Below are 15,316 nucleotides of genomic sequence, written 5' to 3'. Positions count from 1 at the left end.
ACCCACGCACACATTGGGAGATCACGCAATCTCCACACAGGCGGGGCCGGGATTTAAACCTTGGTGATCAGAACTGTGAGGCCAGTGCTCTACAGCTGTGCCACTATTCCACCACATACGGACCAAAGAATGAAATTTGAAATTTTATCTAATCCTTATCAGTTTTTTTTAACTCTTCAATGCACACTTATCACATGTCAATGTGGGAGGAGTCAGATTATACAAAAAAACTGTTTTTTAATATGGTGCAGATTTTCACTTCTTGTGGGTGGGTCTGGAGCATATCCAATGCAATAAATACGCCACTCTTACATACACTGTATGCACTACAAATATATGCCATATACTGTATACAGTAGATGCTAATCTTGAATGATGTTTCAGAATATTTAAATGTAATCGTCAAATGTTTGACGGTGATTACAAGAGTTTGCGTTGTGATGCACGAGATGAATGGCAACAAATCACGCCAACACAAGCCCTTCAAAACAAATGCAAACATTCTGACAGCTTGGCAAGACCAGTAGGAGGATGTAACCACGGGAGGCTCTACGACTTCAAGTGTGGGCGTTGTGTTAGATCATCGGTGCACATGTGATGTAAACATGACAGTTTTGTTGGAAACCCAAAGATCTCCTGGAACTTCCAGATGCTGCTTTTCTTTCTCTGGTTGCACGTCTCCCACAGTGATGCTGATTATTAGGATCAGCACTGCGTACCTCGCCATCCCAAAAGATTTGCACTTAAATTAGACCAAGTGTCAGAAGCCAATTTTAAGATGTGATAACTGCATTGCAACCCCCCCCCCCCCATGCACACACACACACCCTCTGCCAGAATCCCAATGAGGAATGCCAAACACTCACAACTATTTGTTGTGCTGCAATCAAACATGGGAGCGCAAGCACTTGAGCTGTTGATGTTAAAGAAATGTGACGGCCTCTGTTTAAGGGAGTGTCTTGATTGCAGGGCTGTGCAACCTGATTCGCGTGTGCGCGCGTGTGTGTGTGCCTGTGCTCATTCTAATGCACTACAGTCGGCACCAATGTGTAGGACCAAACACAAAACGCATCAAAATGAAATACCTCAAGCCAGCCTTCCCACTTGAGTTATGTATTTGTACTTCAGAAACAGTAATTTGGAGTCACGTGATGTTATTTTGCAACATCAAGTACACCGGAAAACAGCTGTTAAATTCTAATGTTACTGGATGTTTTTTTTTTTTTCAATTAGACTTCCATTTGCTACATTTATAAAACAGCAGCCAGAGCTGCTGAACAAAACCCACAACCTCGTTTATGCTTTAACGACACACTAATTCTGCCTTGATATGCGAGTTTACTTTATGGCGTGAGACAAAACCTTCTCATCTCAAATTATTTCCTCATCAAAATGAAAGTAACTGCCATTAATCTATTACAGTCTCGCAAAAACATGAGAAAAATGTTTATAAATGTTTTTAATCGTCAAGATCTATACTCTATGATCCAGTATTTTAGAAAAACATACTGTCAACACGTCATTAGTTAGAATGTAAACAAATTGAATGTTTTTGCAAGAGTTTTCGCTTCAATTTAATGGATGTTATGCTACTCCTCCTGCTGTGTGCAACTTGGCCATCTGGGGGCAGTGTAATACAGACAGCGATCGTCTCCGCTCTTCACTACGACAGAAATAGTCGTGATTTTTCACAGAGGATAAAGAACGTATGCCTTTGAGGATCATCTATACGTACTTGTTGCTCAACTGTTGATTTTCAAATATCTGTTGCTTCCAGTACTATAAAACCATAAAATACTTTCTATTCATGAGCCCATCTGCAGCGTTTCCCGTGATCTGTGAGCATTAGTCTAGTGGACATTAAGGCAAAGTTATGTGGTTGTTTTAAATAAACAATACATAATTGCCCTGTTTAGTTTGACACTAAACGGCAACTGCAAGTGCCAGTAAACAGCTTGAAGCTCCTCCAACAACTTGATGGGGGGGGGGGCTAGCGTCCACATTTCTTCATGTCTTAATTTATGTAATACTTTTTTATGTTTTTGGGGCCTCCCAGTTCCAGACATTTGCTTGGCTCCGACAGCCGGTAAACAGTTTTTTCTGTCCTTCCTCCAACTGTCATGCTCACAACTTCCCATGTGCTCTCACGCGCAAACACAAGCTGAGACAGTCTGTAAAAGTCGGAGGAACGAGCAGAAGCTTCGCTACGTGTATTCATTTGTTGTGGACTGTGTGACAACTCTTCTCCACATGCAGTTTGACATCACGCTGATTGACGATACACACACGTACACATTCTCACATTCTCTTCTTACCTACCACATACAAACCCCTCCATGATATTTCTAATGAGAATCTAGGGAATCTTCTGTGCAATTATATTGATCCTGAATCTTAGTTAAGCGGTACCCTCTTGACTTGTGTGAGTGGACATTGATCTCAACACCACATGAGAGGCTTCTCAGTCAATATTTATTCACACCCACCCCTCCACCCCCATGCCCAACTCCACCAAGTCTTAGTCTGTGCTTTTCTCTTTTGTCATCTGCCATTTAATATCAACATTAACCTATTCTTAAGGAGTGTGAATTCAAATGTATCCATAATTCCTCATTGTGATGAATATTTATTTCCTGGTTTATCACTCATTCAGAACATCTGCAGACCCGATAGAGCCACTGTAAAGCTGAAACAGAGTTTGAAAAGAAGGTGCTGCTGTACAAATGCAAAAGGTCTTCCGCTCTTAGGCTAGATTCATTCCATGTGGGACAAACGTAACCGAGTAGTGTCCAGAGAAATATGATAAGAAAGATGACATTATAGTATAATATAGAGTACGGCACTTTAATATATAATTATTGCAATGGAAAATAATTGGCCAATTAAGTTACTTAACAACATAAACGATACAATGATTTGACATCATCATAAACGTGCAATAATACAAAGGGCCACATAGTAAATCCCCTTTGTTAATAGACATCAACTACTGTAAGTAAACACCCCCCAGATACTATATGACAGCAAAATGAAATATTGTGCAATGTGGATATCTATTACTGTACATATGTGTATATACGTGTATCAAGAGAGAGATCATACATGGTACTGTGAATTTAAGGCATAACTTTTTGGGGCCATGTTAAATGTGATGCACGCTATAGCTATATATTATATTGTTATATGTGTGTTTTCATTCATTTATGCCAAGTTTCCTTCATAATGACCTGGATTTTTTCCGTCACAAATCAATGTAATGCTGAAATATGCTTGCATAAGACAGTATGTAGCAATGTTCAGCCAATTTCTTAAAAAGAAATACAAAAGACAAGTCATGAATTTAGGTACTCCCATCGGAATAACAATCCCATCTCAGTGCAGCATGTGAGAAGATTGTACTTTCACACAGACAAAAGTCAGAGTAAACCAGGAAAGTTCCCTCCAAATTTGCACTCATTCTCTCCAGGGGTTGATGTTCCGGTTACTTTACCTTTCTGCGCAGTGGTGATGCCCATGGACGGCTGCCCCAGACCGGCCTTCGGCTCCCATTTGCCCTCATCTGGGTGATAAACTTCCACTGAAGCCAACGGGTGCTGCTGCTGATTCATGCCTCCCAGGACCATAACCTGGCCCCCCAGCGCCACACCCGCAGCGCCCGCCCTCGGCGTGGGCAAAGGCGGCAGCTGGCTCCACGTCTGGCTCTCCACGTCCAGGACCTCCGCGCTGTCCAGGGGCATGCCGGTCTCGCTGCAGCCCCCCAGCACATAGAGCAGGCCTTCGTGGTAGATGGGGGTGCAGTAGACTCGGCGCTGGCACATGGGGGGGAACTGCTCCCAGTACAGGGACTTGACAGGACTCACCGCCATCTCCTGCACGGGCATGTTTCCGGGATCGAGACGCGGAGGGACACCATCACACACCAGGCTGGGGAGGAAAGATGGAGCGTATGGAAAAGGGCAGGGAAAATTTGAAAGCAAGACATCTAGAATGGGACTGTCATGTGCTGACTTTCCACCAAGGCCCACCAAACCCGCCTGGCTCGTGTCACTAATGAATCATTGTGTGCCGGGCAATACCGTACCACTCATTTACTGTGTAGATGGCAGTAATGCATGTGTTTTTTTTTTTTTTTTGAAGCGCTAATCTGCTGGATCAGGTGTGTCACGCCACCACTTGGCGCTAATGCAAGCAAACTGAAATAGGATAATGCTACCTTGCGAATAAACTGTGAAACTTTTTCACTTTAGAAAATGAAAGTTGTGGTGTCATGCTTGGAATAAAGTTTTAGCTTCGTCTTGCTCACTTGAGTATCTTATTTGTTTTAGCATTACCCTGCTAACAGACTATGAGGTTTGATGATGTCCATCCATCCATCCATCCATCCATCCATCCATCCATCCATCATCCATCCATCCATCCATCCATCCATTCATCCATTCATCCATTTTCTGAGCCACTTATCCTCACAAGGGTCATGGGAGTGCTGGAGCCAATCCCAGCTATCTTCAGGCAGGAGACAGGTTACACCCTGAACTAGTTGCTAGCCATTCACAAGGCGTGTCAAAACAATCAACCATTTGCACTTACATTCACATTCTCCAGTTAGCCTACCATGCATGTTTTTGGGATGTGGGGGGAGAAGCATACCTGGAGAAACCCCACGCAGGCACCGGGGAGAACATGCAAACTCTACACAAGTGTGGCCGGGATTTAAACCCCATTTTTCAGAACTGTGATGCGAATGCTCTGAGTAGATTTTTATGTTAATTTCGAAATCACTGGCATCAAAGTGAGAACACCCTAAAGTAAAAATGTTCAAATTGGGCCCAGAGTATTAAAGGGGGCCTGCCGCAAGTAGAGAAAATCTGGGGGTAATTAACGGCCATTTGACCAAAAAAGGTTCATAATTGTTTATAGATGTCACTCATCTAGACAGGGCACCAACCTTTCAAAACAAAGACCCTCCCTTCACTTCAACGTACTTCCTTGGCACTGAAAAGCAACAAAATGGCACCAAAGCAACCCTTTTATATTGGACAGGCCTTTGCCCTGAGTACACAAAGAGAAAATAAATGAGTTTTTCAGCAAATAAAAGGGGATGAGTTATAAAAATAAACTGGCAAATATGTAAATTTGCAAGTCAGAAATTCAAGGATGCAAGAACACTAGACTTAAATATTTGGAATTTAAATGACTTCTGATTTTGAATTCTATTTGTTGGGTATAATACCACACTTAAAAATGTAGTTTTTTTTATAGTCATGCTGACTAGCTGTCATCTAACCAAGACTGCGATAAAAATGAGTTTGACAACCATTTGAAGAACATTTGTTTTGCCTGTCACTCAATTTCACTGGCATGACAAAGATACAATATTTGGATCAAATGAATAATTTTAAGAACAATTAAGTGAAACTGGATCATTTTCCATGAGACACCTGATAATCTCTCACAGCATACTAATGTGTCACTGCAACACCTTGGTTGGGAATCACTGAACGACATTACCCATCAAGAGAATCTAAAACATAGTGCGCGTAGTTTAAATGGAGCTAAGGTAATAAACAAATACACATATTTGCATCCAAGAGATGAAATGTATAGAAAGAGGGATGTAAAGGAGAGAATGGATGAGATAAAAAAAGGTGTTAGATGTGAAACTCACTCCTCTTGCAGATGTCACGCCTCCCCCTATATAAATGTTTTATTAATCTGGCTGTTGGTTTGTGAGCAGCTAAACCATCTGCCCTTCGCGTATTCTTTTTTTCCCCCTCTTCTCTGTCTCTGTACTTCCCTGTGTGTCCTGCTAAGAGCCTCTTTGGACTTGAATAAATTCCTCAGAAGTGTCTTCAGGTTTTGATACAAATCCCACAAAAACCTCTAGCGGCAACGAATTTTTTTAAAAAAGGAAAGCATGGTGCGTATATAAAAGTCTAAAAAGAAAACTTCACAACAGCAACTAAGAGACTTCCCTGGACATTTAGAAATCTTTTCATGCCTTAATTAGGCAACATCTTCAAATCCCGGAGGAAATTTCTGTGACTCAGAAGAGCACATGCACGCACGATCTTTGGAGAAGGTCCCTCTGTGAGGTCCACCCTGCAAGAACACACAGAAAATGTGGTTTAAATGATGAGTCATTGTATAGATTGAAGAATATTGTCAAAATAATGTTGCAAAACATCCCATGATAGCGCTGAAATCTGCATGAAAGGATGGTGGGCGTCTTCTCACACAATGCATATGAAGCCCAAATTCACAAATGCAAATGACCTCAAGACATTTGACAGTGGATACCGTTACTAAGGTAACATTGGAACCATTGTTCGCGTGTTGTGTTTGAGATAGTTACAAGATTCAGCTGAGCTGTTATTCGGTACAAGCAACATGTCCCCTAGGAGAGAGATTTGCGGGTTTATCTCCCATCCATCTTAAAACCTCAGTTTGAACGGTGTTTTGACAAGCCGCCTTCCTCAGACCGCGTTGGCTCCATGTCAAAGGCGTGTAGGAAATTGTGAGTGCTGACTGGACAAACTGATTGTCTGATGATGTGGTGGCCACGCCGTATTCTTTTAATCAGATATGTCACAAATTGTCAGAATAGTGAAAAAGACACTGAGCAGAGGAGACAGTTGCGGATGAGTGACGAGCGCTTGGGGGATAAGCGCAAATTCTGGTTCCTCTGTGGTGGCCACATCGCAGGAGCTGTCACATCGCTTTGTGGTGTGGGCGTGATTTTGGGAAAGTTACAAGAATGAAAATGAACGCCTCCTTAATCCGGTGCTTAGTGGAGGTTTACGGGAGGCCATCTTGACTGTGATGTCCTGTGAGATGGTTTAAGAAGAAAGACAGCTTCAGCTGGAGAAAGTTCTCGATTCCACTTGAGTTAACTTTGGTTGCAACAATCACAATTCATCTAACCATTTTCAGTACCGCTTATCCTAATCAGGGGTGCAGGTGTGCTGGAGCCTATCCCAGTTATCTTCAGGCAAGAGGCAGGGTCGACCCTAAACTGGTCCCCAGCCAATCCAAGGGCACACATAAACGAACAAACATTCACACTCACATTTGCGTCTACGGGTAATCTGGTAATCAAGCTTCTACAACTAGTATTTGGAATATAGGAGGAACCCGGAGTGATTTGTCATTGATTGTATGAATTGCAACAAGTGTCTGAACAAGTTAATTGTACTGAAGAGCATTTCATTGATCTGCCCGTCAATGCAAATCGCTGCAATATATATGAGCAGATGCATTACTTGTATTCAATGAAAAGTAGGTTTCAGCACAATCAAATAAACAAGAAAGCAAGTGAAGCTAAAGTGCCTCTAAGGAGAAAGTCACAATTGGATTCAAACACTATTGAACCCCTGGAAATTGAGAAGATAGCCATTTTTGTTGCATAAAATCTATTTGTATACTGTAACACTAATAGTGTTTGTTCCCCAAAGGGCACAATGCTCAATGTATTTTTCAAACTGTAATGTACTGTCATTTTTAGACTATCAAGAGAATCAAATAATTAAAATAAACCATCTTATAATTGATAATGAACTTTCAGAGTGCCCTTTCTGCCATCAGCACTCTCTTCTTCTCCTGTGCTGCCTTTTTCTAGCAATCACAGTTTTAAATGAAAGGGGTCTTTGTGAGTAGCAAAATACACACACTTACATACACAAAAAGAAGCTTAGAGATTTAGGAAAGAGGTCAGGCTATTTTGAGACGCTCATGAACCTTTGCGGGACTAGATTTAACAGCAGGAATGAAAGCTTCCGGCTGAATAGCTGCACAACAGGAAGGAAAAGAATTGAAGGAAAAAAATGATTTCTTTAAAGCTCCCACCATGAAGCTTGTACTTGGACTTACCCATTTTAAACTCGCTCTCAATGTATCCCCCACTCCCCACAAAAAAAAAACATACAGTGACTAAATGTTCCGCAGACAACAGGACAAAATATGAAGTTTACATAAACAGGAAAGATTTGAATGGATATGGCAGAAGTCTCATATCTAACCCATCTAACCACTATCGGCTTCTGAATAAAGTCAGAATAAAAAACACTGAATTGACTCCAAATGGATACATTTCTATGTCTGTGGTACAATATTATTACTAGAAACGATCAAATGTATTTAAAGGAGACACCTGGGGTGAGAGGGGGGGTTGTCTTAATATTGTGTCTATCCTGTGACTAGTGCTGACTAAGAGGTGGCACCCTGGGCAAGATTTTATTTTATTTTATTGTTATATTAATGATAAATAAGGGATTACACTTGTACAACATTTTTCTAGACACTCAAAGACGTTTTACAATTGCACATATTATTCATTCACTCCACAGTCACACCTGGTAGTGGTGGTTCCCTACTTGTATGAAGCCACAGTCGCTTGGGATCTGTCAGTCTGAGAGAAGCCTTTTCCATTTCTCTGTCACACAACTGTACAAAGAAGAACTGAAGAAAAAAAAAAAGGATATCTCCACGTTAGGCGAGAAATAGTGCACAGACATCCTTGAAGAGGCCAAGTCAGCGGCAGAAGATCTCGTCTCCAAATACGTAGGAAGTGAGGCACACTCGAGACGTGTTGCGTAATAAAAGGTCAAATGTGCTTCTATTTCACGTCGCATCACTCAAAGCAGTCAAATCCCTACAAACTGAAAAAACTCATTTGGAATAGATCAGTTTTCCATTTAGCTGAGCGCTATTTTTTTCAGTCACTGTTTTTGACAAAACGTCGGTGGTTGTGACCAAGGTATACCCTTCCTCCTTTCAGCTTGGCACGTCAGAAAAGAAAGTTTGATGCCATGATCCATATCTCCAATGTGAATTGCGTCAACTTCCTTATCGCTCGCTATCCTTTAATTCATTCGTCCCCCTGAGAGTTTCTCGAATTTTCACTCCTCAACTTCTCTGTCATTGTACACCTTCAGCTTAATGGATCTTGCCCCAACAAGAAGTCAATGTCAGACTTTCTCACCAAACCAGAGGACAAATCTCGCACTGATATACTGTATGTACTATTGTGATGTACGGTGAAGGCATATGCACTATAGCTTAGACCAAATCCCTTTGAAATCAACTAGACAACTAGATATCCTACAAAATCAGAGTTGCGGTGGCATTCCACAGGAATTGTTGTAAAACGGGAAGAAAAAGGTCAAACAGATACTCACTGAGCAAAAGAGCCAAACATTCACTATGCTTAAGGCTAAAATCATGCGTGACAGTGATTGTGGCTGTGTGACTATGTCCAACTTTAAAGACATATTTCCTTCCATCCCAGATTTCGGACAAACTGAACTGTACAACTGCCGAGGACTTTGACTTTTGCGGTTCCATTGAATATATACTATTTGTCCTGTCAAAGAAAAATAAACACATTATCCAAGACAGCAAAATGATGTTGGTGAGTGGTGTTCAAGTCTGGTTGCCATGCAAACATACAGTACGCATTCACCTCCACCCACATGGAGAAAAGGCCTCAATGATTTCTGCCTACATCCAGTAATGAGATATTTTTTTCTTTAACTCGTGAAGCTTCGGTCTCCATATCATAGTGTAGCATCATAACAGATTGTGATTTGATATGAACCAATCATTTTTCTTTGATCAGGATTTTTCGTCACAAACAGTACTTGGCCAGAGGTAGAAAATACAGCATCACTTTGGAATACTTGCATTACATAATCGTGTCTGTCTGAGGAGGATTACACTGGTGGGAAGATTTGTTTGCTGTTTGAAGTACTACGATTTTGGCACAAGCTGCTCTGTCAAAGATTGCTGCAAGCAGCTGCATACCAAGTCTCACTAATGGTGTCCAGGTGAGGTCAGAAGATGTAGCCTTTCCGACACAGTCGACATTGCTCCCTGGGTAAACGTGATAAAACGCCCAACTGGAAGATGACGCTGGACAGATGCCATTTGCTTTGTGACTGGCCCTTTTCCAGTTGACTGTGACCATGGCAACCACTGAAATATCGCCAAAGGGGGGAAAGATGCAGTTGCTAATTTTAAAACCAAACATGAACCAATGCATCATTTTGAAAGAAAAAAAATAACTCACAGCTTGATGTCCGTTTCAAACTCCTCCTAAGTCTGAGTCTGTGGGAAGGAAGGTATACTTGTTTAGGTAATCATGTTATACGTCTAATAGCAACAACCTGTTGTCATCGGCTGCACGATGAAATTAGAAAGAAGCACGGCAGTTTGCTCCCTCCAGGCAGCACAACCTTGAGGTGATGCACTTGGGGAGCGGTAGGAGCAAATGATTCCCATGATGATGTTGATCATTCTTTTCCTGATGTAATTAACATACCGCTCCCTGATTACACAACCACTAGTTGGGCATTCACGCTAATCATGAAAGTAATTGCGAGAAGGTAAGGTGCTAGATGGCAAAGCAACAGCTCTTCAAATGTGCTGTACTTGGCAACTTCAACTCGATTGGGAAGATTTTCTAACACACTAGGATGATTGGCTATAACTTTGTTTGCATGGCAATACAAAGACAGAACAGCAAAGAAACAACTGAGCCAGAAAATTGTGAGGAGGATCCATTAAGCTACCAGAAATGAAAAAAGGGGGATATGCAAAAACGGTCACAGTCACTAGGTAACACAAAACAGCAACACAAAATGACTTCCTCTCGCTCCGGCCACACTCGATGACATTGTTTCCTGTTAGGCTAACATTTCCCATCTGCGCTACCAAGAGGCAACATCATGCCCCGAGGTTGAGCGTCCAATCAAGTGCTCCACTCCGTCGGTCTCCACAGAGACAGCCCTGCTGACATCACTGACGCTAACTGACAAAGTCATAATCTGCTAATATTTTGAAACCCCGCGCTGCTTGTTTCATGATTGATGATATCTGCTGGTAAATGTATCAATGGATCAAACTAAAAGAATGGTCCTTTTTCTCGGGTCCTGAGACACTGTCATGTATCTTTGTCTCAAATCATCTTGCAGCTGTACAAAAGTATACTTCTTTATATCCAAAAAGGACAACATTTTAACAATCTACCATTTCATGCTGAATTACCGGTACCAATTTACAGTCGTCGGCTAACCAAACATGCATGTTTATTTTGTTGTTGTTGTTTTTTTTCATGTGGTCAGAAAACAAAAACAAATTATAAATTACAATATCTGTCACTCACGCTCAACGCTGGCTCTGATCAGGAGAGCATTTACTTGTGTGTGCAAAGCAAGGAGGCCGCCTCTCCCCAGGCACTTTAGATAGTGAATTTCTTTTGAATTATTTTTCATGCTTTTGAATTTCACTACAACCATGTTTCCACCCAGCCATTCATTCTCTGTCGATCTACATTCCTACCTTCACTTATGGTCACAAACTGTGGATCATGACAAAAAGAAGTGGGGGTTCCTCTGCAGGGTGTCCATGCTCTCCCTTCGAAATAAAGTGAGAAGCTCGGTCTTCTGGGAGGGGCTCAGAGTAGAGCCACTGCTCCTCTGGATTGAGAGCACTACTTCAAGTGCTACTCCCCCCACAACCTGGCCTCGGATAAGCGGAAGAAAATGGATGGATGGATGGATGGATGGATGGATGGATGGATGGATGGATGGATGGATGGATGGATGGATGGATGGATGGATGGATGGATGGATGGAATCAGAGACTCGACCTCCCGATGGACCCTCCTCTCCAGTTCTCCTGAGTAGGCCTTACCAGGGAGGCTGAGGAGTGTGATCCCTCTATAGTTGGAACACACCCTCTGGTCACCCTTCTTGAAAAGGGGGACCACCACCACTTTGGCTCAATGTCCCCCGCCTCCTACGGGACGTGAGTAAAGTTTTTTCGGAGGTGGGAGTTGAAATTCCTTCTGACAGGGGAATCTGCCAGCCGTTCCCAGCAGACCCTCACAATACGTTTGGGCCTGGGACGTCGGGTTTATTACTCGGGGTTAAAGAGATGTGTGTGGGCAGATGCTATTACACACATTTAGACTGTATGAGCCTGTCTGTGTGCATATAGAAGCAACCATGAACACAGATGTCCTGTGCATGACTGCAATTTTCTGACTCCCATCATTTTTTTTTTCAGTTATACCACATAGGAGTCTAAGATTTAAGTCGCAATAGAGCCAGGGTCACATGTCACAAACAGCTGACCTACTTAGACTTTTTCTTGAATTCATACTCAAAGATACGGGAGAGAGAGAACCGACAGTTCTCACAGAGCCAGAAATGACAAATAATGCCAATTTGAAATGAAATCTCAATTTGCTTAACAAAAAGAGAAACAATGTAGGTCACATTGGAACATTAAAGCTGTGAAACCGTGAAAAAAGATTGGGTTGTAACATAAGTTGTAAAACGTGATGCTACTACCAAAGGAGTGGATCAGGACTTATGGCTTAAAGTGTTCTGAATGACTGAGAAAAGAACAGTTTGCTAACTGTAAAAGTCATAAAAGAGCAGAATGACTCAAAGAAATGCAGTTACCTTATTCAGTTGCGTGAAGGTCAAAATATTCAATACAATATTCAAATCTTTAATCTTGTGTATCTCAGCACAATGCAGCACATTGCAGACACCATTACAAACTACAAGCAAAACAATACTTCTGTTACAATGTCAATCAAAACTGAAAGCTGTTATTGCTTTGCAATTGTAATTGTTACTGCTTTGTAAAGGAAAAATATCTGATACGACTTCATGTGTGCAACTTGTCATTTTATTCTGCCCCATCAGTTTAAACTGAAAAAAATGGAAAAAAAAGCACACACAGTGACCAGTATATTGCCATTAAACTGTGACCTACCAGGTTAAGAATCTAATATTTTCCACCAATAAAATAGGATTTATATAGCATTTTTAGACATAGAAATGCAACCTTAAAACAGCAGGAAATTTAGAAAAACTCACCCGTCTCATTCCTATATATAACTAAAAAGAACACACATATGCACACACACAAAAAGACAGCACCTATTGACAAATCGTATAGAGACAGACACTGAAGATTCTGCACGGGCCACCCAAGAGACCACTAAGACTGGAAAAACTTCAGGATGACATAGTGTACATCCCCATAAGCAGACCGGCGAGGAGACACTGGAAGAAAACTTAAAGACTAAAAGACAACAGGACAGGATGAAAAATTATGGATGATAAGGGATACAATTGAAATAGGATTTTAAAATTGTACTTGATTAAAAAAAAAAAAGATAAATGGCAGAAAGAAGGACCAATGAAAAAGAAAATTAACAGATAAATATGTTTAAATACCCTCCCCAAAAAAACAAAAAAGCTCAACCAAACAGGTGAGTCTCAAGCTTCCTTTAAAAAAAAATCAACAGTCTGTGCGGTCCTGATGCTCTCTGGTAGGCCGTTCCAGAGCTGTGAGCCATAAGAGTCGAACGCAGCCTCCACGTATGTTTTGGTTCTAGCTACTAGAATAATTAAAAGGTCTGTGCCAGAGGACCTCGGGATATATGAGAAACGAATAAGATGGCCCCAGACCAATAAGACATTTCAAAACTAATAAAAGAACTTTAAAAAGGAATCGGGAAACACACAAGGAGCCAATGCAGGGAACTTAAAACTAGTCGAATGTATCCCCCTGGTCTTTATCAGCACACAAGCAGCTGAGCTCTGAAGTAATTGAACAGTGGAGAAGTTTTTTTTTTTGTTTTGTTTTTTTTTCAGGGGGGGGGTGGGAGACCAGAGGGAAGGACACTGCAGTAATAATCAACTCTAGACGACAGCAAATGAAAGTAGATTAAGCCGTAGCGTGAGTGGATGTTGTTAATGAATAAGGTCCCTTGAGCATCTGCTATCACATATAAGACTATTGACTTTACTGTCATGTATGCCTTCTTATGATTTGAGATGATAAAGGAAAATATTGTCTTATATTGTGAGTTAAATTGTTTTTGTGTATTTATTGATAAAGTTATGTCAGCGCTCCTCACCAGAGAGGAATTCCTTGTACCTTTTCAATATACTTGGCAAATAAAGCTGATTCTGATTTTCATTCCTTCATATGCCCCAGATATGACGTTGGAAAACAAAGCACAATTTCATGCATATGCTGTAACTACTTTGTGCAGACAATCCACTATTTGATGCCCACAAAATAGTGGGATAGCGTGATCCAATTTTATTTGAGGGTGGTGTTGAGCTAGAAACACATCCCAAAATGCTTGCCATTGCAAGGAGGCATTATTAGCAAGAGATTTAAATCAACTATTGCGAGGCAGTCTGCTTGGACTTGGAGACCCTGATGGGACAGTTGAAAATGCTTCATGTAAATGAAAAAGACAATCAGGGCTTACTGTCAGAAAACTGCGACCACTTCTCATCACTATTTTGGATATGAAGGATGTTGAGCATTTTCCACATGAAGCAAAATTAAGCTTTTTTTCTGGTAGTGAGGTTTTGAACACTAAGCACGATTAAGCTTTTTTCCGTAAAGCACTCTCAAGTGAATGCATTTCAGTGCTGAACATGTGCAAACCTCTGAGAGGGATCACAGTTCGGTGGATGTACGTAAACACTACGGTCTTTCAATCTGTAACGAAGGCATTAGAATCATCCTCCCTTTGATGGACCCCATCAGTTCCGAAGTTCACTAGAGTCAATGGACAAAAAGAAAGCAATATTATGCTGATGGACTGTGGCTATTTTTGTCATTACTACGCACATGACATTTTGAATGGCCATGTTTGAGAATTACATATTAGCGAGGGGTGTGGCTTTTGAGGTTGAGAATAATGAAATGAGGCTCCACTCAAATCTTGCAAGCAGTTTTAACACTGCAAAGTTCCCTTCAAGTCATTGAAGTCTTTATCCAACTTTACATTCACCTCCTCTGTGAGCGCAAACTCTTGGTCATTCTTATTCCTGGCCTCACTCAGACGCTATCCGTCACAGTGCATCTCGCCATGTTGCCTTATCCGGTCCGACTCTTCGGCATAAGCCAGAAAAGGTCGTGTGGGGACATTCGGCTGCTCAGCGGCTTCCTAGCAGCGTTCGTCTTTAAATAGTTGGTAGGCAATGCCAAATTAAAAAGAGGAAACAACACCAGGGAGGGTAAAATGAAAATGAAAGAAAGAACAAACAGAAGGTCTAGGGGAGTGGTTAAAAAAATTCAAGGGTACGCCAGAATATATTAGGCTGGCAGAGTTGAGTGTCTACTTGGAAGCCAATATATATATATATATATATATATATATATATATATTTTTTTTTTTAAATGACAGGGGGTTATAATGATGATCTTTCCCTGGAATTATACACTCTTTGGAGATTTTTAAAGGGGACCAATTATAGAAAATTAACTTTTTCAATTG

The 15,316-nt window shown here is 41.2% G+C and overlaps 1 protein-coding gene across 1 annotated transcript in view; it reads right to left on the bottom strand.

Annotated features, from left to right (window-relative positions):
- LOC133507818 (kelch domain-containing protein 8B-like) overlaps positions 1 to 15,316 on the bottom strand; it is an 86,472-nt gene that overhangs the window by 62,360 nt on the left and 8,796 nt on the right. The window contains exons 2-4 of the mRNA XM_061833294.1: positions 5,666 to 6,099; positions 4,946 to 5,049; positions 3,491 to 3,924 (exon numbers count right to left, since the gene is read on the bottom strand). Coding sequence (XP_061689278.1) covers positions 3,491 to 3,881 — 391 coding nt within the window. The 5' untranslated portion in view covers positions 3,882 to 3,924; positions 4,946 to 5,049; positions 5,666 to 6,099. The remainder of the gene's footprint in view (positions 1 to 3,490; positions 3,925 to 4,945; positions 5,050 to 5,665; positions 6,100 to 15,316) is intronic.

The sequence above is a fragment of the Syngnathoides biaculeatus genome, chromosome 2, assembly GCF_019802595.1.
Source record: "Syngnathoides biaculeatus isolate LvHL_M chromosome 2, ASM1980259v1, whole genome shotgun sequence".
Taxonomy (NCBI): Eukaryota; Metazoa; Chordata; class Actinopteri; order Syngnathiformes; family Syngnathidae; genus Syngnathoides; species Syngnathoides biaculeatus.
Note: the sequence above shows the minus strand (reverse complement) of the source record. Positions and strands in the feature narration are given on the sequence as shown.